Source organism: Panthera pardus, unplaced genomic scaffold (assembly GCF_024362965.1).
Source record: "Panthera pardus isolate Hobbes unplaced genomic scaffold, ASM2436296v1 HiC_scaffold_17, whole genome shotgun sequence".
Taxonomy (NCBI): Eukaryota; Metazoa; Chordata; class Mammalia; order Carnivora; family Felidae; genus Panthera; species Panthera pardus.
The window spans coordinates 137,247,671-137,272,309 of record NW_026526732.1 but is presented as its reverse complement, the minus strand read 5'-3'; the positions used below and the strand labels follow the sequence as shown (position 1 = coordinate 137,272,309).

The following is a 24,639-nucleotide window of genomic DNA, read 5'->3' as shown; positions in this document are numbered from 1 at the left end:
TCGGAAGCACTCCTCTCACTGCTCCCCCCCCCCTTTTTTTTTAAATTTTTTTAACATTTATTTATTTTTGAGACAGAGAGAGACAGAGCATGAACAGGGGAGGGTCAGAGAGAGGGAGACACAGAATCTGAAACAGGCTCCAGGCTCTGAGCTGTCAGCACAGAGCCCGACGCGGGGCTCGAACTCACGAACTGCGAGATCATGACCTGAGCTGAAGTCAGCTGCCCAACCGACTGAGCCACCCAGGCGCCCCTCACTGCTCCCCTTTTTGCAGGGAGACAGGAAGTGGGTTTACCAGCTGAGCAAGGACAAGAGGGGTGCTAGAGGTCTTCTGCAACAGCAGTTTAAACAGTTATTAAGGTCAGTGGCAGAATGGATGCACTATGGATTCTCTAAAATTGCCAGGCAGCACTAAGGCCAATTTGAGGTTCTTAGTTGGCAATGTGAAGCGATAATAGTTAGCTTGATTGTGTTTTCCTTCAGTCATGTTCTACTGCTGGGGAACAGGCATAATGTGTAGCTATAAAATAAGCAAAGAATTGGATTTAACCAGGATTGGGCTTTTGCTAGGGCAGGTGTAAGTGCGAGCTCTAAGTGTGAATAAAATCCTAGTGTTAAAACAATCTACTAATATATCTAACCAAGTCTCAGATTTTTACTGATGAAGGTTCTGTGATCAAAAAGAGTTTGTAGACTAATGATAAAAAGGAAGTGAATACTATTCATAATGACGATGTAATAGACACATAAGTGTCTCCCTGTGCTGTCCATGGATCAGTTACAAAAGGTCACCACATATTAAAACACCAAGTAAATTCTAATAAATTCCCAAGGCTAAAATAATATCTCTAAATATATTTGACTGCTATGCAATAAAGTAACTAAAACACCTAATAGGGTCACAAACAAAATATTCAGCCACTTGGAACATATATCTATTTATTTTAAATATTCTCCTATATAAATTAGGCCAAAAAGCAACTCAAAAGTATATTGAATATTAATAGTTACATATCAATACATGATATAATGTATTAATTAATATTAATATTAATATATTTACAAAATAGTATTTAAATAATAGACGTAATAGACATTTTTTAAACCCTATGGAGTATATCAAAAGCTATGCTAAGAAACATTACAAATTTAATATTTCCATGGTCAAAATTTTTTCTGTTAAAAATAGCAACAAACACATTTGAGTTATAAATAAAGCTTTTGTTCAATTATTTCTTCAGCATTGTACCTAGAAATGCAATTTCTGGATCAAAGGACATACGGGTTTGTTTTTTCTTTTCATGTGTTTGACAGATAGAGTCGCACTTTTCTCCTGAAAGCTGTATCATCTTATGTTTCCGCTGATATACGAGATAGTGAACTTCTCCACAACCAAGTAAACACTGAAAAACTCTCGGTACAACTTAAACAAAATACATTTTTCTAGCTGAAATGAAATATGATTTTTCCCCCCTAGCTTTGGTTTGTTTTTTCCTTGGGCAGGGGGTGTGGGGGTGGAAGCAAGGGAAGGGTAGAGATGAGATTCAACATTAAAATGCATTACAAATGACTTATAAATTTTCTCACAGCTGTCTCTTGCCACAGAGGATCCATAGTTCTTTCAGTAACTCCCCAATATAATCAACTGGCCTATAGTCATTTGTAAGCACCCAAGTCCCACACAAGTAACTGGAATGATTTAAAAGAATACCACGAGAAGAATTTTTTAGAAGAATTTATGAGTTTGAGATGACTGATACCCCAAAGAAATAATCTCCAGGCAACCAAGATAACTCATCACTCCTTGGTTATAATATATTAAAAAACCTTCACCAAAAGATTGCATTTTTTTCTTCTTTTTTTCCCCTTTTCCTTCATCTATTTCCCTCTTCCTCCCTCCCCATCTTCCTCACCCCCTCCAGTCTCCCCCTCCCTCGGGTAACTTCCACAGATACAGCAAAGGAATACAGTAGTATTTTTTGGAGAGATTTGTGGACGTACCGAATTTTGGTAAAAAGAGTCTAATTTTGAATTATTTAAAAGCTCTTATTTAAGAGCTTTTATATAATAAGGTATTTTTTTCAAAATAAAAAAAATTACTCCAGTGATTTCAGATTTTTCTATAGTGTGTTTTCGCAAAAGTGTTCACTTTTGTACTTACAGCTTTTCCATACTTGAGAACAGATCAAGAAACCCATTATCAATGACTGTCTTCTGTCTGAGGTGCCGAACAACTACAAAACCTCGATGCCCTTTCTTCAGGGACTTTTAAAAGCAACATTTAATAAACACTTTAAAATGCCCAAAATTGCTAATACTTATTACTTGGTTACTTTAAAAATCATGCTTAAAACAGCTTATTACATGGCCATATTAACTGTGGGTATATGGCTAAATATTACCCTTTGTAACTGAGTATAAGAGCCACAGTAGTGATGGTTATTATTAATAAATTATTAATTCAATAACCCCGTAGTTTATAAATGCCATACATGAGGCAGGTTAAACTCAAAAGTAATTTTTGTGGATATGGTGATTTATGGCTAACCTGTTCCTTAGTGTTAGAAGAACTAAGTGAAACAACACTTTCCTGTTGTGTAAAGTACGTACGAGTGGAGATGCAAAATTTTCATGCCACAAAAAATTCAACAGTAACTTAAGGCACCTGAAAATTCAAACTACCTTCTAAGTACAAATCAGCCAATAACTAAAAGAATTATCCAGAAGAGGTATTTCATGGATCAGAGAAGTAAGTATGTTATTATGTATAGATGCCAAATCATAAAATCTTACAACTGCAGCAAATACACGAGAAAAGGTATGGAACATTTATTGTCAAGTGTTCTGACTTGGCCACTAGGTGGAATGGACCAATAGTCACAGATGGTGTTGGTCCTTTTGAAACAAAATCAACTGATTGAACTGGAATTGATGCTCAGTGTCAGCTTGTAGACAAATCTGGGACACAGCAGAGATCAATGCCAAAGCAGTATGGTTAGAAGAACTTCTATAGCCAAACCTGGAAAAGCCACTATTATAATTTGAACAGAAATTTATCTGACCAATGAAATCCATTAATAACTGGAAAGCACCTGAAAGAGATTCGTTGGAGAACTCCTAATATGAAAAGTTCACAGAGGTACATAACTAATTATGATATCCTGTTTGAATCCTATGTGAGTCAAAAATGACTGGTTTTATATACCTGGAAACTACATTCTTTAAAATTTTTTAAGGTTTTATTTATTTTTGAGAGAGAGAGCGAGAGAAAGAGAGTGAGCAAGTGGGGGAGGAGCAGAGAGAGAGAGAGAGAGAGAGAGAGAGAGAGAGACAGAATCCGAAGCAGGCTCCAGCCTCTAAGCTGTCAGCACAAAGCCCGATGCGGGGCTTGAACCCACAAACTGCAAGATCATGACCGAGCTGAAGTCAGACATGTAACCAACTGAGCCACCCAGCCGCCCCAAAACTGCATGCTTTAAATAAAACAACAAATATTCAAATCATCCAAAGGATATATTAATAATACATATGTTAGCTACAAAATTATGCCTATTTTTAGTTACCTTATTTGGAAAATATTTATTGGAAGTTTATAACGTTTAAAGTAAGTCCACGCTCTCAAGGACTTTATTTAGTAAGTTAAATTAAGTAAATACAATGAGTTACAATCTATCACCTACTGAAATATCTGAACATTGATGTTGCAGATCGAGAAGGCTCAGCAAAGGGAAGAAAAGTAAACACCCATTTAGAGAACTACAAATCCAAAGGGGTTCGTTAAGCAGTGTGTGTGTGTGTGTGTGTGTGTGTGTGTGTGTGTGTGTGTGTATGTTTTGTGTGTGCACATGCATGATTTGGGAAAGAATATTAAAAAAGAGGAGGATCAGGAATGGTGAGAGACGAACATGAAAAGGCTATCTGAGGCCAGATTATAAAACAATGTATTACTATCATGCTAAGAAGTCGAGACTCTTCTGCAGAAAATGGAGAGTCATGAAAAGGAGAAGGCTGGCAAGATGTGAATTGCCTTTTGGACCACTGCTTTATGGAAAGGATAGTTCTCGACAGACAGACAAATACAATGGATTGCACTGATCACTAAATATTTATAGCTTCATCTAGAATTCTTATTTCTCAATGAGGAATGCAATGATCTAGGAAAAAGTCTTGATTAAACAGCTTGATTGGCATGATGTCATAAAGTGGTGGCAACATTAAGAACCGAAGTAAAGGCAGCTCCCTAGCACGGACGCAACACAGGAATAGCGGGAAATTACCTATACCAAACAGGCAATGAGCTGTTAATTCCACTAAACAAACTACAGGATTAAAAAGACAAAAATCTTGCCACAGAGTACATTTATTTTCATATTTAGAATGACTAACTTGTAGAGATTAAACCAATACAGATAAATAAAAGCCAGACTATGTAACAACAATCTGCCCACCTACTGTGGGGAATGTGGGTGAAGGAGAAAGAATAGGGAAATATAATCCACCAAATATTCAGGGCAAAAATATTTTGGTTATTACAACAACCACAATTTGAGAACTATAAACATTAAATGTAAATTAGTGGTAAATCCTGTGGTGTTCTTAAATTCGGTGATATTTTAAAACTCTTCTCTGCCAAGGTGTTTTATAAACAAGTCGGTGGACTGATCTCTAAGAAAACCCTTGCGATGGATCTTTTGAAAGAGAAGGATATCATTTTAAAAAGAACAAACTGAAATTATTTGGGAAAGAAAATATTGATTGATTCCATAAAAACCTAATTGAACAGTATAATCAGATGTGTTAGTCAAATATCCATTTATGCGAGACTAAACACAGCAGCGAGCCCTACACACATGCATTACCACTGGTAGACACAAATGTTTAGTTTGCAGCACTGGTGTGTATCTTTATCCTCAAAAATGGTTCTCTGTTTTACTAAAATTGAAACTTGCTTGATGTGGGGAAGGTAGAAGTGAATGGTAATCATTGTTCTTATATTTTACTACCAAGTTCTGATTTCAAATATTCTATAAGCATCAAAATCCTACAGGAGAAAACAGGCAGCACCCTCTTTGACCTTGGCCGCAGCAATTTCTTACCAGAAACGTCTCGGAGGCAAGGGAAACAAAAGCAAAAATGAACTATCGGGACTTCATCAAGATAAAAAGCTTCTGCACAGCAAGGGAAACAACCAACAAAACTAAAAGGCAGCTGACGGAATGGGAGAAAATATTTGCAAATGACATATTGGATAAAGGGTTAGCATCCAAAGTCTATAAAGAACTTACCAAACTCAATACCCAAAAAACAAGAGTCCAGTGAAGAAATGGCCAAAAGACATGAATAGATACTTTTCCAGAGAAGACATCCAGATGGCTAACAGACACATGAAAAGATGCTCAACATCATTTATCGTCAGGGAAATACAAATCCAAACCACAATGAGATACCACCTCACACCTGTCAGAATGGCTACACTTAACAACTCAGGCAACAACAGATGTGGGTGAGGATGTGGAGGAAAGGGGAACCCTTTAGCACTGTTGGTGGGAATGCAAACTGATGCAGCCACTCTGGAGTCCAGTGGGTACGAAGGTTCCTCAAAAAATTAAAAACAAAACTACCCTATGACCCAGCAATTGCACTGCTAGTTATTCATCCTAAGGATTCAAAAATGCTGATTCAAAGGGGCACATGCACTCTAGTGTTTATAGCAGTGCTATCAATAATAGCCAAATTGTGGAAAGAACCCAAATGTCCACAGAACTGATGTGGAATATTTATATACAATAGAAAATTACTTGGTGATCAAAAACAATGAAATCTTGCTGTGTGCAACAACTTGGATGGAACTAGAGCGTATTATGCTAACAAAATAAGTTAGCGAAAAAAACAAATACAGATTTCCATTATATATGGAATTTAAGAAGCACAACAGATGAACACAGGGGAAGGGAAGGAAAAATAAGATAAAACCAGAGAGGGAGGCAAACCATAAGAGACTCTTAAATACAGAGACAAACTGAGGGCTGCTGGAGGGGAGGTGAGTGGGGAGATGGGCTAAATGGGTGATGGGCACTAAGGAGGGCACTTGTTGGGATGAGCACTGGGTGTTGTATGTAAGTGATGAATTACTGGGTTCTACTCCTGAAACCAAGACTACACTATATGTTAACTAACTTGAATTTAAATAAATCTGAAAAATAAAGTTTATCCCCCCCCCAAAAAAAATAAAATATTCTATCCACATAAGAAAAGATACTTGTGGGCAACAAATGCTAAATCTTGATTTGGATTTGGAAAAGCATGGTTACTATGAGCACTGTTTCAATGCTGTCACCATGTATTTAGCTTCCCAATAGTCTAGGGAAAGGGTAACAAGAAGAAATCTTTTAAATTTCACCCAGAGAGGAATAGTAAAAAATAGGTCTGAGGGTGGAAGACAAAATGGGAGCGGTACTAAAATTTATATCATAGGGGCGCCTGGGTGGCTCAGTCAGTTAAGCGGCTGACTTCGGCTCAGGGCATGATCTCGCTGTCTGTGAGTTCGAGCCCCGCGTCGGGCTCTGTGCTGACAGCTCAGAGCCTGGAGCCTGTTTCAGATTCTGTGTCTCCCTCTCTCTCTGACCCTCCCCCGTTCATGCTCTGTCTCTGTCTGTCTCCAAAATAAATAAACGTTGAAAAAATAAATAAATAAAATAAAATTTATATCATAAAGATGGTAGTCATTTGGCTAATCATGCTCTAAATTTTTTCTATAGTAAAGCATAACCCAAGCGATTAAACACCCTATAAAAATAGAGAGCAATTAAAAAAACCCAACAAAACCCACCCATTTCTAGTTTCGAAACCCAGTATATGGAGCACTCTAATCAAAGCAGAAGCCTGACTCTACCCTCAGTTAGAGCCCATAGTTCACAGATGGTTAAGAAAAACCTAAAAGAATCTCTTAAGAACAATCTGTCAAATGTGATGTATTAAGCCATAGAATGATAAACCTAGGTAAGCGAGGGAATGTTCTATTTTTATAAAATCTGTAACTTTTCATGTCATTAACTGAAAAATCTCTTCTCCGGAAGATTCCTTTCTGGAGTTCAGACAAGCTTTTATGGCAATGAATATACACATTATCTACCATTATGTAACTAGAAGATAGCTCTAGCTGTGGATACAAAATAATTTGATAGAGTCTATAAAGTCATGAATGGAAATAAATTTCAGAGCAACACATTACACCTACCTTTGGGTTCTCCTAAAGTCATGTAATATTCCCTGTTCTGTAGTTTCTAGGCCAGAAAAAAACATACACTAAATTACATTAATTATGCACCGTGTAGCTGGAATTACCAAAGGTTATTTTGGAGGAATTTCTATTAATATTCCCTGAAGAATGATTTTGTATTTTTCAATTACGTTATCCAAGATTCCCTTCAAAAGAATAAATGGGCATACTAATGTGTTCTCCTGATGAATCTCTGTCAGAGTCTCACCCTGACATACTATCTTTTCATGTTATAAAATGTACCCTAGTTCTATTATTTTGTGCCCTCTTCAGCAAATTCTGAAGCTAATTCTATGTCCCTGTCTGAGGCTAGTCATAAAGATTTCTTAAAGAAGTAATGTGCTTTACCTCAGAAAAAAACTAAATTTCAAATCAAATAGCAAGAGAAACAGAAAATACAGGGTTCCATCATACAACCAATGATCCACCAAGAAGGTTCAAGATTCAAGACCAAACAGAATTAAGAACCATTTATTGAGCCTGTATTCCCCTTAAGAGGGTACAAATCTTATTTGCCAGTTATTAACTACAGTACTGTGAATACAGAAACTATATTTTGTCTTTTGTGCAGTCACGACCTCAGAGGGTAGGATAGTGACTTACAAAAGAGCCTCAGTGAATAAATGCTGAATGAGTTAAAGAGTGGAAGGAAGGATGGATGAGATCCAAAGAAAATGACTTCTACTCATTCTCCATGCTATCTCTCAAGGAAAACTTCCTACAGATCCAGGCAGAGTCAAGGTTGTAATACATCAGTTGGTCAATTCTTACTGTAATAATGTACAGATCCTCTACCCTTATAGACCTTTGAAGCTACCTTTCCAGCACTCATTCCCTCTTCCTATAGCTCCAGCAATCCATGCCTTTGTGAGGGGCTGGATGCACCTTCAGCTTTAGGGATGGAGCTTATGACTTAGGCTAAGCCAATCAGAGTAGGTCATCCTACTAGCTACTGTGGGTGATAGGGATTTCAGAAGATCTTGTGACGTAAGCATTTTCAGGGTCAATCTTGGACAGAGGCATCCTATCATGGCCTGGGGCCATGGAAAATGGAGCTACAAATCCAGTGACATATTGTGAACCTCGATATCAAACCTTGCTTGAGGCCAAATCTACCTGTGGTTGTTTACCTGAACCACTTCCCTAATTGTTTAATAATTGTTTATTTCAATTTGAAATGGGCTTTTTGTTCATTGCAATCATGAAAAACATTAACTATTTTAAACTTCTTAGGTCATTATTACAGTTCTGAATATAGTCTGTGTCACACTGGTATACGTTCCTATTCCTCAACTATATAATACGAGGCTACTTCATTTGCTCACAAAGCCTATCCTGCAGCACCACATATAAACTAAATTCTTCTGATGGGGAAAAAAAATGAAAAGGTAAACTGTAGAGTAAAGGACATCAGCTGATGATTAAGAGGAACACAAGTGATAAATATGTAAAATCAAAATGGCATAAACTTACATACTCAATTTACTTATAATCTCAATGCTTGATGATGACAGCCACTGTTAGCACGTTGGTATATATCCTTCCAGTCTTAATTTCTAGGTGTGAGGAAATATACACATTCGCTGACCATTGGGTAAATAGGGTTCTTCTTCCCATTTCCATTACCACTATTATAAATGACATTGTGATGAACAGCCTTGTGCATAAGAATGTGCGTATGTTCAAAATGTCTGATTATATTTTAAACAGCAACTACCAAATATGTGTTTACTGGGCTGAAGTATATGAATTATTTCCAACTGGTATTTTTAAATAGTTTCTGGTTTCTATCAAACTTCACTTCCACCAACAGTTAATCTGTACCCAATGATACCTTAGTCTTCACCATTTTATAAGCAAAAATGGCGCTGGCTCATCACAAGTAAGCAGGTATTTTGCATGTTTGTTATTTGTATTCCTCTCTGTGATTTGTCTATTATTATCCTTTGCCAATTTTTCTACTGGAATGCTTTCTTATGGACTGAAAGATCTATATAAATAAATATTAATATTTTATTACATTATTACAGTAGTTTGCCTTTCAATTTTGTCTTTCTTTTTCTGACATAGACAAGTTATATGATTTTTATGTCATTAAATTTAAGTCATTTCCTTTGTGCTTTTTTTTTGTCTCCAAAGTGGGCTTTCCTTTCAGAAGACTTTAATAGATTCAATTTTCACTACTGAAAAACTCACAATACATGTTTGTATACAGAAGTCTCTTAAAGGTTTTAAAAGCAACCTCTTAAATTTCTTAATTTAGGATTTCACAAATTTATTTGAAAATGGACCACTTCTCCATCCCCACCACCAACAGTGCACCTGTTAACATCTGGGGTAGTTCTTGAAAAGCTTGTTTAGAAAACAAAAGCCTAGAGAGTCCTTCCACATTCCCAAATTGATATTTACCTATTTATTTGTTTTTTTTTTAAATTTTTTTAATGTTTATTTATTTTTGAGAGAGACAGAGACAGAATGAGAGTGGGTTAAGGGCAGAGAGAGAGGGAAACAAAATCCGAAGCAGGCTTCAGGCTCCAAGCTGTCAGCACAGAGCCCGACGCGGGGCTCGAACTCACGAGCCGTGAGATCATGACCTGAGCTGAAGTCAGACACTCAACTGACTGAGCCACCCAGGAGCCCCTATTTCTGTTTTTTAAAAACAGCTTTACTTTTCATACCCAGTTCTTGAATCCACCTGAATTTATTCTGAGGCCAGTCTAAGGTTAGGAACTAGATGTGATTTTTCCTTTTCAAATATTATCCAACTGTTTGGCACCTTTCTCCCACTGATTTCTACAGCTACCTTTATCGTGACTAAAGTCTTCTCTACATTACTTATTTCATGGATAGAATTCTCTTCATCGGTATGCTTATTGGGTGTTACACCAGTACCACACTATTTTGATGACAACAGTTTTATGAAATGTATCTGGTAGGATAAATTGAAGTCTGCTCTCTATTCTTCTTTAATGAAAATTTCTTTGCTATTCTCATCTGTCTTATCACTTAAAGTAACCTCTAATATCACTGGATAGTTTAAAAAAATTTGCTGCGATTTTTGTAAAAATTCATCAAGCTAATAAATTAATTTAGGAACAACTGATAGGTTTATAATATCCTGTCTTTGTATCCAGGTACATTGTATTTCTTGACTTACACTCTTCTTAGTACATTATTAAATATTACTTTCATATTTCTCTTACATTTCTTGTTAATATGAAGTTGCCTCCAAATAAACTTCTCCCTTGTATTATTTTAACTGAGATGGTCTTCTAATTTTTATTAACTATTATGAAATATGGGGGAAGCTACTGGTTTTTAAAGTATGTATATGATTTAGTGAGGACTTTAATTGGTTTCAATAGTTTTTTAGATTGATCCTCAAGGATTACCTAATAAAAATTATATTATCTGTACATAATGATAATTTTTGTCTCCTACCAATAGCTAGGTCTTTTATTGCACTGGCTAATGCTCCTGGAACTCTAGCAAATAAAACTGATAACATGGGCATTCTAGAATTTAGTGGAACTCTGTTAATATTTTTCAAACTATAATGATGGCTGTTCACTGGAGTGAGATATTCTTTATCATGATATGAAGGTAACTTTTCTATTTCCAGTTCATTGAGAATTTCTAAAAAGAATAGGAAGTGAATTTTGTTTTATCGTCTCCTAAAATAATCATATGGTTGTTCTCCTCTGACCTAGTTCTTGGGTATTTAACACTAATGTATTTTCTAATATTCAAGCTTGCTTGAACTCATGAAAAAAATCTTATTTGGTCATGGTACATTCCTTATTATATTATGCTGCCAAATTAAAATTGCTAATATTTTAAGATTCCTGAATCCATATTCATAAATGAGATTATATTATGATACTCTGTAAAGTTTAATAAGGTTTCCTTACTTTCTCTACTCTGAGATAGTTTATATAGCATGACAATGAGTTATTTTATGAATGTTTAAAAGAGCTCTTCCATAAATCATTTTGGATTCAGAATCTGCTGAGGACATAATTCTTTCCCAAACATTTAGCATTTTTTCCAAGGTTACTGGTCTATCCAAGTTTTCTACTACCTGTTGAGAAAATCTAATCATTTACATTTTCTTAAGAAGATATTCATTCCAAATATTAGTACAGAATTATATGGGAATTGATTTCTCCAGTCTACGGCTAGATCCCTACTCCTTGCTGATTTTTGTTAGCTGTCTTTTCTTTCCATTTTTCTTAGACTTGCCATAGATTCATTCCACCATTTGTTATTATTTTTGCAAAGAGTTCCTTAAATTGGTATATTCAATTATATGTTTTCTTTTTTATTTAATTTTTTTAATGTTTATTTTTGAGAGAGAGAGAGAGGAGAGAAAGAAGAGAGAGAGAGAGAGAGAGAGAGAGAGAGAGAGAATGAGAGTGAGCAGGGGAAGGGCAGAGAGGAGACAGAATCTGAAGCAGGCTCCAGGCTCTTAGCTGTCAGCAGAGAGCCCGAGGTAGGTCGCAAACTCACAACCCATGAGATCATGACCTGAGCCGGAGTTGGACACTTAACTGACTGAGCCACCCAGACACCCCTTAATTACTGTTTCCTAACTTTATGCATTTTTTATTTTCATTTTTCCTGTTTTCTCTTTTTGACATAAAATTTCTAATTTTAGGTGAATCTTTAGTTTTACTTTTTTCCAATTTAATAAAGGCTTAAAATCTAAAAAGTTGCCTAACTATTTTAAAGTGTTGTCCAAATTTTGTAAATTTTACAGGGACTATTCTCATTGCTGTTATTATCCAAACAGTTGATGGTAATACATTTTAATTTGTTGTGGGTCCATCAGTTGCTTCTATTAGCTTTTTTTCTTTTCAAATTTTTAATCAATTAGGGTTTTGTTTGTTTAACTTCTGTTATTACTTTCAGGTTTACGTTTTCTGCTCTGGTAAGGTAATATGCTCTATAAATTTGTATATTGTTGAAATCTGTTGACTGAGTGTATATCTATCTGTGTATGAGAGAAACACTCCTCATGAGAAGTTGAATAGTGATCTTTTGTATTGACTTGCAATTAAAAAATAACGAAGCCCCTTCTTTACCGGTGATATATAGGTCCATGATGTAACCTCAAAGTTCTCCTGATGGAGGAAAGTGTGTAGGGGGAGGTGGGAGGATAGAGCCCCACCAAACTTCTCCCCACCTCCCCTAAAGAGCACCATGGAATCCTTGGGGTTACCTGGGTAAGATTTTAAAACTGCTGCTCATTTATAAAATGTTTTATATCCATCTATTAAACTTAAATGTTTATGATTAAAAAATTTCCCCCAAGTCAATCTGTTAAGTACTGAGAATAGTGTGTTCCACACTCAACAAATGCATTTTCTCTAACTTCTCCCCACATTACTGGAATCTTTTGCTTTGTATATTTCAATTCTCTGGAATGTGATGATTAACATTTTGTATTTACTATCTTCACCACAGGCAGCATCATTTGGTAACATAAAATTACTGACATCGTTCCATTTGAAAACTTTTTCCCTTGAATCCTCTTTTCTCTGAACTAATATTGCTACCACTAGCATTTGCGTTTGTCTGATATAGCTCTGACTGTTCTTTTACTCTTACATTAAAAAAATCTACTAAAATTATATTTCTATTCTTACAGAATACACACAGGCATAATAGCATGTATGTAAATGTAGATGCGTATCTGTATATATCATGTATGTATGTGTATAAACTATCTTTCCAGCATATAAATTCTATATTTCTTAATCTCACATACATTTAAACTTTTTTCTGGGTTTCCTTTTTAAACTCAACTTAAAAACTTTTTTTCAGGGGCGCCTGGGTGGCTCAGTCAGTTGGGCGGCCGACTTCGGCTCGAGTCATGATCTCGCAGTCCGTGAGTTCGAGTCCCGCGTCGGGCTCTGTGCTGACAGCTCAGAGCACGGGGCATGCTTCAGATTCTGTGTCTCCCTCTCTCTGACCCTCCCCCGTTCATGCTCTGTCTCTCTCTGTCTCAAAAATAAATAAATGTTAAAAAAACCTTTTTTTCATGTTTGTACACCATTATCTCACTAGAGTTATTAGCCTTTCTTCTTTTATGATAAATCTTAACTAAGATATTTTTGAACTGTCTTATCTTAAAGGCATTGTACTTTACTTTCCATTATAATTAAAAAATAATAATAGTAGAAAAATCGAAAAGGGAAATAGAAAGAACAGACTTCAAAACCAGAAGATGGAGAACATCTACAGCAATCCACCTCTCTGGCTTCTTCGGTGAATTTTCCAGTATACTCAGTTCGACAAATGGTAATTCTGGGACTCAACCTCCCCAGAGATCATAACTTCACATTACTTGGGGCATAACTGAATGGTGAACCTGACTTCTCTGATCATTCAGATTTTATGAGAAACTTTGTGTTTTACAATCTCTGGTCAGTCACTTTAGGTTAAATTCAGATGGCCACCTGGAATGTTATTCAATCTTAAGCCAATTAAAAACATTTTTAAGGACCTTAAGTTTTATGTATCCCATGGTGCTTTCTTTCTGGGTTCCAGTATCAGGCCTCTGGGGCTTCGGGACCCTAATTTGTTTAAAGGTTGTTCTCTCTGATGGCCTAATCTTTACTTTCTTGTTTACTTTTACCAATTTAAGGATTAGTCAGAAAGCAGAGTTCACCAAATTCTTTAAGTACTCATTATTTACATCCCCTTCACAAACGCAGTCGTTTATTAGACCAGATATTTCACTCGATTGATGATAAACTTGAGCTTCTCAGGTTCCTTCACGGTAGAGTAGTTGGGTCTTAGGCAAGGCTCTTCTGTGAGTGACTACAGTCACTCTGTTAAGAAAACCCAAAGCTCTTTGCAGCGTTTTGTGATACCCTCTTGGCCTTTGGTTGACACAGCCATATTTAGTTGATCAGAATGTAAGAAACAGTAAAACACACCTCCTGTTATTCTGTGGTGGGGGTTAAGTGGAGGTGAGAGGAGGGTCAACATTTATATGCATTATTATGCTTACCAAGTCCCTGATTCTCTTTCCTAGTCTCTCAAAAGCAATTCTGAACATTACTTAATTTTTATTTGATAATTTGGAAGGATCTTAAGATAATAGATCATAGATCTCTACTATACATCTACCCAAGTGTTAAAAATTTGGTGCTGGAGGAAAACTGTAAGGGTAAGAGTTAGCGAACTGTCATGATGAAGGACTAGCAAGTAGAAATGGAAGTAAAAATTCAGACTTTTTATTTCAAGTCATATAATATTTAATACTGATGAGGTGCATTAGGAGTGAAACACAAAGCCAGGCACAACATAAAGTCACCTAAAACACCTAAAACAGGAAACAACTCAGTTTTTGGTACTCTTGCTCGATGTTTTGAGAAAAAGCTAGGATCCCAAAAGAGTTTTTATGCCTCTAAAAATTTTTTTTCTCTTCTAAATTACATTTAAGTGAAAAAAAAAGGAAAGAAAGCAAAACAATAATAAGCTTTGTTGGTAGGTCTATACTATTTTCATACGTTCTTGGGAAGAAGGTAGCAAACAAAATTTCTGCAACAGTAAGTGATGCTTAGAGAAAAACGAAATCACTGAGTGATGCCAGGACTGATTACTCCACTGCACTTGAAAAGCAGAGATCGCAGTCTTGTGAGCCCAAAGTGGTTTCATATGGACTGCCGCACTTGCGGTTTGCGCTTGAAACTATAACCTGTCAAATTAGAAGCAGGCGAGGCCTATGCTCTTAACGGTTCCGCTTTCTACTGTCTACACTTACGTCTCTAAGTTCAGCATTTTTTAGTCAGTTAAACTCTGCTACTTGGATGAGTAGAATCTCAAAATTACTCTCCATTATGTTGGTTACAAAAGATTTTAGGTACGATATAAAGCTTAAAGAAACTGCCAATCTGATTTTTAACACATCACTGTAACTATTTTTACCAACTATCGATATTTTATTATCCTGGTTACCACTACCTCATATATAAGTGCAGGGAAGAGGAAGAGAAACTGCGTAAGTTCCCAAGCTTTTCCTCCCCCGCCTTTCCAGATACTTTATTGACTTTAACTTATACCTTACTGACTCATCATTTTTCCAGGCCTACAGTAGCCTGCTATTATGAGCTTAGTGTTACAACATGCTCCATTTCTTCTCTTCTCCTTGATTGTGGAATGTCCTTCCAGGCAGTAGGCTTGGTTGACAGAGATTTTCCCATCAAAACTGAAAAGCTAAGTGTTCTATTTTATTAATGTTTTATGTAGAGTCTTTCCTTAATGAATCTTTCTTAATGCCCATTAGAGTAATATAAAAATGTTTTTTAGAAAAGCATAAACAACATTTGCTCTCTGTGTAATGCATCATAAGTGAAACCATGCTACTAAACAATCATATCCTTTTTGGGCCATAATGACATCAGAAATATATGTTTATCATCTGCTTTGGACAAGCTAGCATGATTTTGGCCCACGGCGAAGTTGAACTAAAATCATTTGCAGTTGCCCCAAACCAAGATAACCACACATTTCTAAGGTAATTGATACCTAAAAAGAACATTGCCTTTAGATCACAGTTCGTGATCTAAGCATACTAATTCTTTAAAGAAGGCTGTTAAAGTTTACAAAGCATGTATGTCTATTGGACTTCCTCCAAAATTGGACATGAAATAATTATATTTTTAGCATGCATAGAGATTATGATAAAGTAGGTACTTAGCACGATCTTTTGGAGTTCTGGAATTACCTCTCTTGTCCCATTTAAAGAGAAGGGGAAAATGGAGATTTTTTTTTTTAACAGGTAAAAGTCTAATAAGAAGAAGAATAATGCTTTGTATTTTGGAAGGCACTGAAATGAAATCAGTCATTTTTATCTTCAAGTAAGTATTTAAGGAAACAGTAATTTTATGAATAGATAGCTCAGACAAATAGAAGGCAAACAATTTTCATATTTATTGTGAAAACATATTCAGGGAATCCAAACACATGTTACAGTGATGTAAAGCGTGTAACTGCCCTGAATATTACCTCAGCTAATGAGTGCATTCATAGCCTGCAGATATGTCCTGAAAAACAGTTCTTCAGCTACATGCCAACACAAAAGTGGGCGAAATTACCTTTGCCCACAAAGAGAACTGGATGACTTGGGACAAAAACAAGTTTCAGATAAAATGGTAACAGGAAAAGTAAGACCTGGAAGGAAGTTGAGGGAAATCGACTCCTATTCAAAGGAGGAAACAGAAACAGAGCACTGAAGTTGTCTCCCAAAGTCATGTCTGAAGGCTGTACAATGCTGCCTTCAGACATGCAACTACTGTTCTGGGCAATTCAGACATCAATCAAAGAACAGAAGAATAGAACCAAATAGCATAAGCACTACAATGGTTATTCTATTACTGTAAAAAGGGAAGAATATACTATACCTCCATTCTTTCTTGTTTAACTTCATCAACTTCATCATCTTCAAACATTGCCAAGAGTTCTCCTGTTTGGTCAATAGAGTTGAGAAAGTCTTGGGCAATTTTTTGTCTTTTGTTTGCATTATTGCTGCCACTCAGTTTGTCTTCATGAACATAAAAGAAGGAAAAAAATGTGCTTAATAGGTTTACATCAACACCAATCACTACATGTATTGAATACTGCATATGAAATTCAGAATTGGAATTCTCTTGAAATAATCTTTAAATGGAGAATCTTTGGGCACCTGAGTGGCTCATCTGGTCAAGTGTCTGACTCTTGATTTTGGCTCAGGTCATGATCTCACGGTTCACAAGATTTAGCTCTGTGTCAGGCTCTGTGCTGACAGCACAGAGCCTGCTTGGGATTCTCTCTCTCTCTCTCTCTCTCTCTCTGCCCCTCCCCTGCTCCAGTGGGTGTGCTCTCTCTCTCTCTCCTTCTCTCAAAAATAAATGAACTTAAATAAAATGAAGGGAGAATCTCTGCATCCAAAACAAAAGCATAAGCCACGCAGAATTAAATCATTTATTCATGCCATAAATAAGATTGAAGGAACAAAATACCAAATTATCAATTAATGGAGTGTGAATGGACTGATCAAAATTCCTTACCAAAAAAAAAGGAAGTCCTTTCAGATTTAGAAAAAGAATCCTGATATACCAAGCCTAATTCAGAAAATAAATACGAAATTAATGTGAAATTAAATTATTTTATTTATGAAAATAAATGTGAAATTAAAAGGAGAGAATGTTACACATGTTACTGTGGCAATACATTTGAGGCCTAAAGGGACAAGGCCTTACTCTTTTCCTCTTAAGAGATAAAACTCTCATATTTATTTAAAAGCAAAACCTAACTTTAAAAAAGTTATTGCAAAAGGTCAAGAGGGAATAATGCAATAGGCAGTACAGTTTAATGTATAAATATCAGTGTGCATTAGTGACAGAGAACTAGATTATTTTTTAAAGTGATAAATTACATGCACAGATACCAGCCTATGCATCTCTGGGTGAAAGCATCCAATCCTTCACCATTAAATAGGATGCTAGCTGTGGGTTTTCCATAGATAGCTGTCTTGGTCAGTTTATAGCACAGACTATAATAAATATATAAATATATTGTAGACTGGATGGCTTAAAAAACCCATAGTTATGTCTCATAGTTCTAGAGGTTAGAAAGTCCAAGATCAGGTGCCGCAGACTTGGTATCTGATGAAAGCCTGCTTCCTGGTTTGCAGATGGACTGTCTTCTCCTATTCTCACATGGCGGAGGACAGAGAGCAGAAGCAAGCTCTCTTGTATCTCTTCTTGGAAGGGCACTATTCCCATTCATGAAGGCCCCTCCCTCATGACTTAATTGTTTTCCAAAGACTCTACCTCCAAATACCATCACACTGGGAATTAGGAGGCAACATAGGAATTCTGGGGGGGGGACACAAATATTCCATTCATAGCAATGACCTTTATCAAGTTGAGAAAGTTCCCTCCTCAGTTTTTTTGAGTGTTCTTCTAATGAAAGACCTTGGAGTTTTTTCAAATGATTTTTCTACATTTATTGAATGATCATGTGGTTTATGACCTTCATTCTATCATTATGATTTTTTACACAATTTTTTTTCTAAATTTAAACCAATCTTCCATTCCTGGGATAAACTCCATTTGGTCATGGTGTATAATCCTTTTTTGGATGTTGCTGGATTTGGTTTCCTAAGTATTCTGTTAGGCATTTTCACAATCTATATTAAAAAAGACATTAAGTAGACAAAAAGGCAACCTACTGGATGGGAGAAGATACATCAGATGATGTATCTGATAAGGGGTTAATATCCAAAATATACATAGAACTTACAGAATTCAATAATTCAAAACCCCCAAATAACCTGATTAAAAATGGGCAGAGGACCTGAATATTTTTCAAAGAAGATATACAGATGGCCAACAGACACATGAAAAGATGCTCAACATCACTAATCCTGATCAGGAAAATGCAAATCAAATCTACAATGAGGTATCACCTTACACCTGTGAGAATGGCTAGACTAAAAAAGGCAAGAAATACCGAGTGTTGGTGAAGACATGGAGGGAAAAAAAACCAACCCTGTGAACCGTTGGTGGAAATGTAAATTGGTGCAGCCACTGTGGAAAATGGTATGGAGTTTCCTCAAAAAACGGACAGTAGGATTACCATATGATCCAGTAACTCTACTACTGGGCATTTACCCAAAGAAAATAAAAACACTAATTCAAAAAGATAAATGCACCCATATGTTTATTGCAGCATTATTTACAATAGCCAAACTACAGAATCAACCTCAGTGTGCATCAATTGGTGAATGGATAACAAACATCTGGGGTGTGTGTATGTGTGTGTGTGTGTACACACAATGGAATACTAATCAGCCATACACAGAAAAAACGAGATTTACAACAAAATGTATGCAGGGTATAATGCTAAGTGAAGTGCTTTAGAAAGAGAAAGACAAGTATCGTATGATTTCGCTCATATGTAGAATTTAAGAAACAAACAAAAAAAGACAGACAAAAAAGCCAGACTCTTAAATACAAAGAATAGACAGGTGCTTGCCAAAAGGGAGGTGGAGTGAAGAAATGGGTAAATTCATAAAGGGGACTAAGAAGTATAAGCTTCCAGTTACAAAATAAATAAGTCATATGGGGCGCCTGGGTGGCTCAGTCGGTTAAGCGTCCAACTTCGGCTCGGGTCACGATCTCACAGTTTGTGAGTTCGAGCCCCGCGTCAGGCTCTGTGCTGACAGCTCGGAGCCTGGAGCCTGCTTCTGTTCTGTGTCTCCTTCTCTCTCTGTCCCTCCCCAACTTGTGCTCTGTCTCTCTATGTCTCTCAAAAAATAAATAAATGTAAAAAAAAATTAAAACAAAAAACAACAAAGTAAGTCAGTCATAGAAATGGAAAGTATAGCATAAGGAATGCAGAAAAACAATGTATTAGTTTTTAGTTTTCTTTTCTTGTGATATCTTTGTCTGGTTTTCATATCCGAGTAATAAAGGTCCTGAAGAATGCACTGGGAAAGGATTGGTGTTAATTGCTCTTTAAACATTTGGTAAAATTCATCATGAAGTCATTTAGGTCTGGGTTTTTCCTTGGGAAACTTAAAATTACTAATTCAAAGAATTTACTTGTCATAGGTCTACTCAGATTTTCTATTTGACTCAGTTTCAGTAGTTTGTGTTTTTATAGGACAGAAAGTAGATATTTATAGATTTGGTTATATAAGCCATTGTATTTGCCATTTCTGCTTCTTTTCATTTCTTTCTACAATTTGAGCAGCCATCTTGTGTCACTCCTTACTCCAATACAACCTTGGTACCCCCCACCTGACTTATGTCGTTACCGTCAAATATATTACCTATCTATGTGTTATGGACTTGACATTACGTTATATACATTGTTTTATACGTTGTTTTTTAAATCTGTTACGAGAATAAGGAAAAATATATGCAATTATATGGTTTCTTATATTTACCTACACAATTAGCTTTATAGGTACTTGTGTGTGTGTGTGTGTGTGTGTGTGTGTGTGTGTGTGTGTGTGTGTGCATGCACATGCGTGTATTCAAATTGTTGTCTGGTGCCACTTGCTTGAGCCTGAAGTACTTTAGCATTTTTTATATAGATTTGCTACCAAGAAATTCACCCAGTTTTTGTTTATCTAGGAATATATATATATTTGCCTTCACTTTTGATATGTTTCTTGGTTAACAGTTTTTTCTTTCAGCACTTTGAATATGTCATTACATTGCTATCTGACCTATATTGTTCTGGGGTTGTTTTTTTTTTTTTTACCTATATTGTTAATGAGAAGTCAGCTGTTAATATTGCTGGAGTTCCACTGTATGTGATGAAGCGTTTTTCTCTTGTGGCTTTTGTGATTTTTCTCTTTGTCTTCCAACATTTCTAGAAGAATATGTCTGAATGTGGATCGCTATGTGATTACCCTAATTGGAGCTTGTTGAGCTGCTAGGATGTATAGATTAATAATTTTCATTAAAGTTGAGAAGTTCCAATCATTATCTCTTTGAAGGTTTTTTTCTGTTCTTTTTTTTTTTTTTTTTTACCTTTCCTATCCTTCTGGTCCCATTATGCATATGTTGGCTCATTTCATGATGCCTCAGGTTTCAGAAAGCTCTATAAATGTTTCTTCATTCTTTTCTCTGTTTTTCAGACTGCGTAATCTTTAACAATCTGTCTTCAAGTTCGCGGATGCTTTCTTCTCAGTTCAAAGCTACTACTGAGTCTCTTTACTGAATTTTTCATTTTAGTCATTGTGCTTTTCAACTCCAGAATTTGCATTTCTTTTCTATAACTTGTCTCTTTATATTAATCTTTTTTTAAAAAAGTTTTTATTTAAATTCCAGTTAGTTAACATTCAGTATGATATTAGTTTCAGCTGTGCAGTATAGTGATTCAACACCCAGTGCACATCACAACAAGTGCTCTCCTTAATTTCTGGCTCTTAATTGATATTTTCTAGTTTGTGAGACACTGTAATCATATCTTCCTTTTGTTTCTTAAAAATGGTTTCCTTTAGTTCTTTGAGCACGTTTACGATAGCTACTTTGAAGGTTTTGTGTGACCAGTCCAATATCCAGGTGCTCTCAAAAGCAGTCTGTGTTGCCTGCTTTTTGTTCCAACCCTTTTTTGTGGATTACATACCTGGTTTTTTGCATGCCAAGTATTTTGTTGTGATTGTTGTTCAAAATGGACATTTTATATTGTAGTAACTTCTGGATAATTATTCCCTCCTCTTCCTGGGGCTGGTTGTCGATGTTTGCTTGTTTGTTTAGTGACCTGGCTAGACTGGTTCAAATAAAATCTTTTTCCCCTCACAGCATGTGGCCTCAGAAGTGCTCCTCAGAGGGCACAGCCTTGAGCATGCAATCCGTCTCCTCGACCACCAGGGATGACTGTGGTTTTAGTCGGGTTCTCTTTGGCCGTCACTTTGCCAGCTCTCTTCATTAAGTTACCTGACTCTACGGGTATCACACACAGCCATTAGCTTCCACTAACTTCTGGCTGATTGCTTTACTGTTTTTAATTAAATACTCTTGGGCAGAAAACGTTCCACAGATGGACTTGAATCATGTCGGGCCCCTTTGCAGAGTCAAGATATTGCTAGCCTCTACATTTTGCCCTGACCGCGGAAGACTCTTCTTGGCTGTATATTCCCTTCGTTTCCTGTTAAAACTTTAGCTGATGCACTGTTTTGTTATTACCAGTATCACAGAGCTTCCAGCCTCCTCTTAACTGCTCACCATCAGGATTTCCATTGTCTCCTATGCCACCATTAGGTATGAACTTCACAGGCTCTGTTCTAAAAAAATCAGTCCCCGTAGGGAAAGCTGAAGAGCTCTTTGTGAACAAAGCTGCTTCTCCCTCTGGGCTGAATCTCTGTATCGCTGTACTGGAGCTGGGGGGTGGGAAAGGCAATCGGCTTCTCTTAGAAAGACTCCTAACTCTGTGAGTGGAGATCTGGGTAGGGATGGTAGTAGCCCACTCTCTTCTGAGCTTGTCCCTTCTCGCGTGGAGCTCTACTTCGCCTGAGCGAGCTAGGGTAGGGCATTCAGGACCCGGTATTCTCCGCCTGCCACGTCTGGGGTAGAGCTTCCCTATGGGTGGAGAAGGAGTGGAAGTTGCAGTCCTTTCAGCTATTCCTGCATGGAACAGAGCTTCTGCGACACGGAGCCAGAGGAGATGTGAGTTGCCAACCTCCTGGGGGACACTGTTGCCTTAGACTTGTGGCTGGAGAATCAAGTGTCCAGGGTTCTTGGGAACATTTGCCCAGAGTGAAGCTTCTACTGAACTAAGGTGGCAGGAAAAGAGAAGAGGAGTAATAGGGGCAGGTCCTGGCTCAAATCAAACAGACTCTCACTGTTCTTGGTATTGTTTCTTTTTTTTTTTTTTTTTGATTTTTTTTAAAAATGTTTATTTGTTTTTGAGAGAGAGACAGAGTGCGAGCAGGGGAGGGACAGAGAGAGAGGGAGACACAGAATCCGAAGCAGGCTCCAGGCTCCGAGCCGTCAGCACAGAGCCCGACGTGGGGCTTGAACCCATGAGCAGTGAGATCACGACCTGAGCCGAAGTTGGATGCTTAACCGACTGAGCCACCCAGGCACCCCAGACTCTTCCTGTTCTTAATGAGACTTGTTTTTTTTTTTTTTTTAAAATATGTGCTTCTCCGTTTGCTGTATACCCTTAGGATAATTTCTGGAGACTTTAAGCCATTATTTTTTCTAAAATTTAGTTTTGTATATATACAGAGAGAGAGTGTGAATGGGGGAGTAGGGCAGAGGATGGGAGAGAGAGAGAGAAAATCTTAAGCAGGCTCCACATGGGGCTTGAACCCATGACCCTGGGATCATGACCTGAGCTGAAATCAAGAGTCAGTTGCTTAACCCACTGAGCCACGCAGGTGTCTCAGAAGCCATTACTTTTTAAAGTTTTCACCAGTTAAATGTGTTTCACTGGGGAATGAGTCTGCCACACTGCTCATACGGCCATTCTCAAAGTCCCACCTCAGTATTTGATATATTTTACCTGAGCATTTTGTCTTATATGTTACAGCAATTATTTTAAGACTTTATATGACATACACAAAAAAAGAAAATTTAGATGAAAGTAAAGAGGCGAGATTTGAAATACATGAGGAGAGGACATCAAACTGATATGATGCTGTTAGTACAACTGAATACTAGTCTCACTGCCCTGAGCTTCTTAGCGTTCTAAGAGGTTGTTGTTAATATCTCTCATTGATTCGATGGCAAGAATATATCAGGTGATTTTCATACATTAGGTTTTAAACATGCATGTGAGTTCTACCATGGTTAAGTGGTATAATTTTTGACTTATGAGAAAATGGATCCTCAAGTTCACAGAGAGAGAAAGCAGAGAAGAGGGACTGATTAGAATTCAGGTCTGTTTGGGTCTAAGTCTGTATTTTTTATGCTCTCTAAAAAAAGAAACATTTAAATTCACCTGGATGACTAGTCTTCAGAAATTAAATTCTATGAGAATTACAGTAATATTAAGTAGGCACCACTGATGAAACATTTGATATGAATTTTTCTTTCCTTCTTTTCTTTCTTCCTCCCTTCCTCTTTCTCTCTCTCTTTCTTTCTGCATGGTTGGTACACCTGCTAATTTGTTGAAGGTATATCACAATTTACTTCCAAAATTTGTTAACTCTTCAGTTGGTTTTGAGTAGTTTGCTGGATTTCTTAATCCAGGAGAATTTGTTGATTTATCAATGTAATTATTAGCCATGGATACTCACTACGCAGTGACTATATCCAATGCAAAATATGTGAGTTGTTTCTAAAACACATATATTTATTTTGACTCAGTAAGTATTGTTCAGCACATTTCTGTTTTCAGCTTAGCACTGTTTGATTCTGAAACATTAATATTTTTTTTTCTAAATATTCTGAAATGGCGAACTGAGTTGGAAATTCAGGTAAGGACAACTGTCTATTCTGCGTTAGGCTGTTGGTAAGATTTCAAAGAGTACTGAAATAGCACACCAAAATGAGGTGACTTTACATCATACCACATATCAGATACTTTCTATAATAAACTGAGAAAAACCCATGTGTCAATTTCAGATATATACAATAACAGTTTTGTCTCCATACACCCGCGACAGAAAAGTTATTCTTGCTCCGATCGATTAGGTTCTGAATCAACATGATTTTCTCAGTTTCATGGCACTGTGATATAAAACAGGCCACATGATTAAAAGGACTGACCTACCAGATTACTATGAAGCAACGGAAAGAGAAAATCATACGATTTAGCTGCCGGCTGAATAGATATTTGGATAGTTTCTCAGCTACGTTACGTAACGGAAGCACATCCGTCCTACTGGGACGGGTATGTCCACG

At 36.7% G+C, this 24,639-nt stretch overlaps 1 protein-coding gene across 4 annotated transcripts in view; it reads right to left on the bottom strand.

Moving 5' to 3' along the window:
• SUPT3H (SPT3 homolog, SAGA and STAGA complex component) overlaps positions 1 to 24,639 on the bottom strand; it is a 543,233-nt gene that overhangs the window by 134,908 nt on the left and 383,686 nt on the right. For all 4 annotated transcript variants that reach the window (XM_019457311.2, XM_019457312.2, XM_019457314.2 and 1 more), the window contains exon 6: positions 16,693 to 16,832. In XM_019457311.2, coding sequence (XP_019312856.1) covers positions 16,693 to 16,832 — 140 coding nt within the window. The remainder of the gene's footprint in view (positions 1 to 16,692; positions 16,833 to 24,639) is intronic.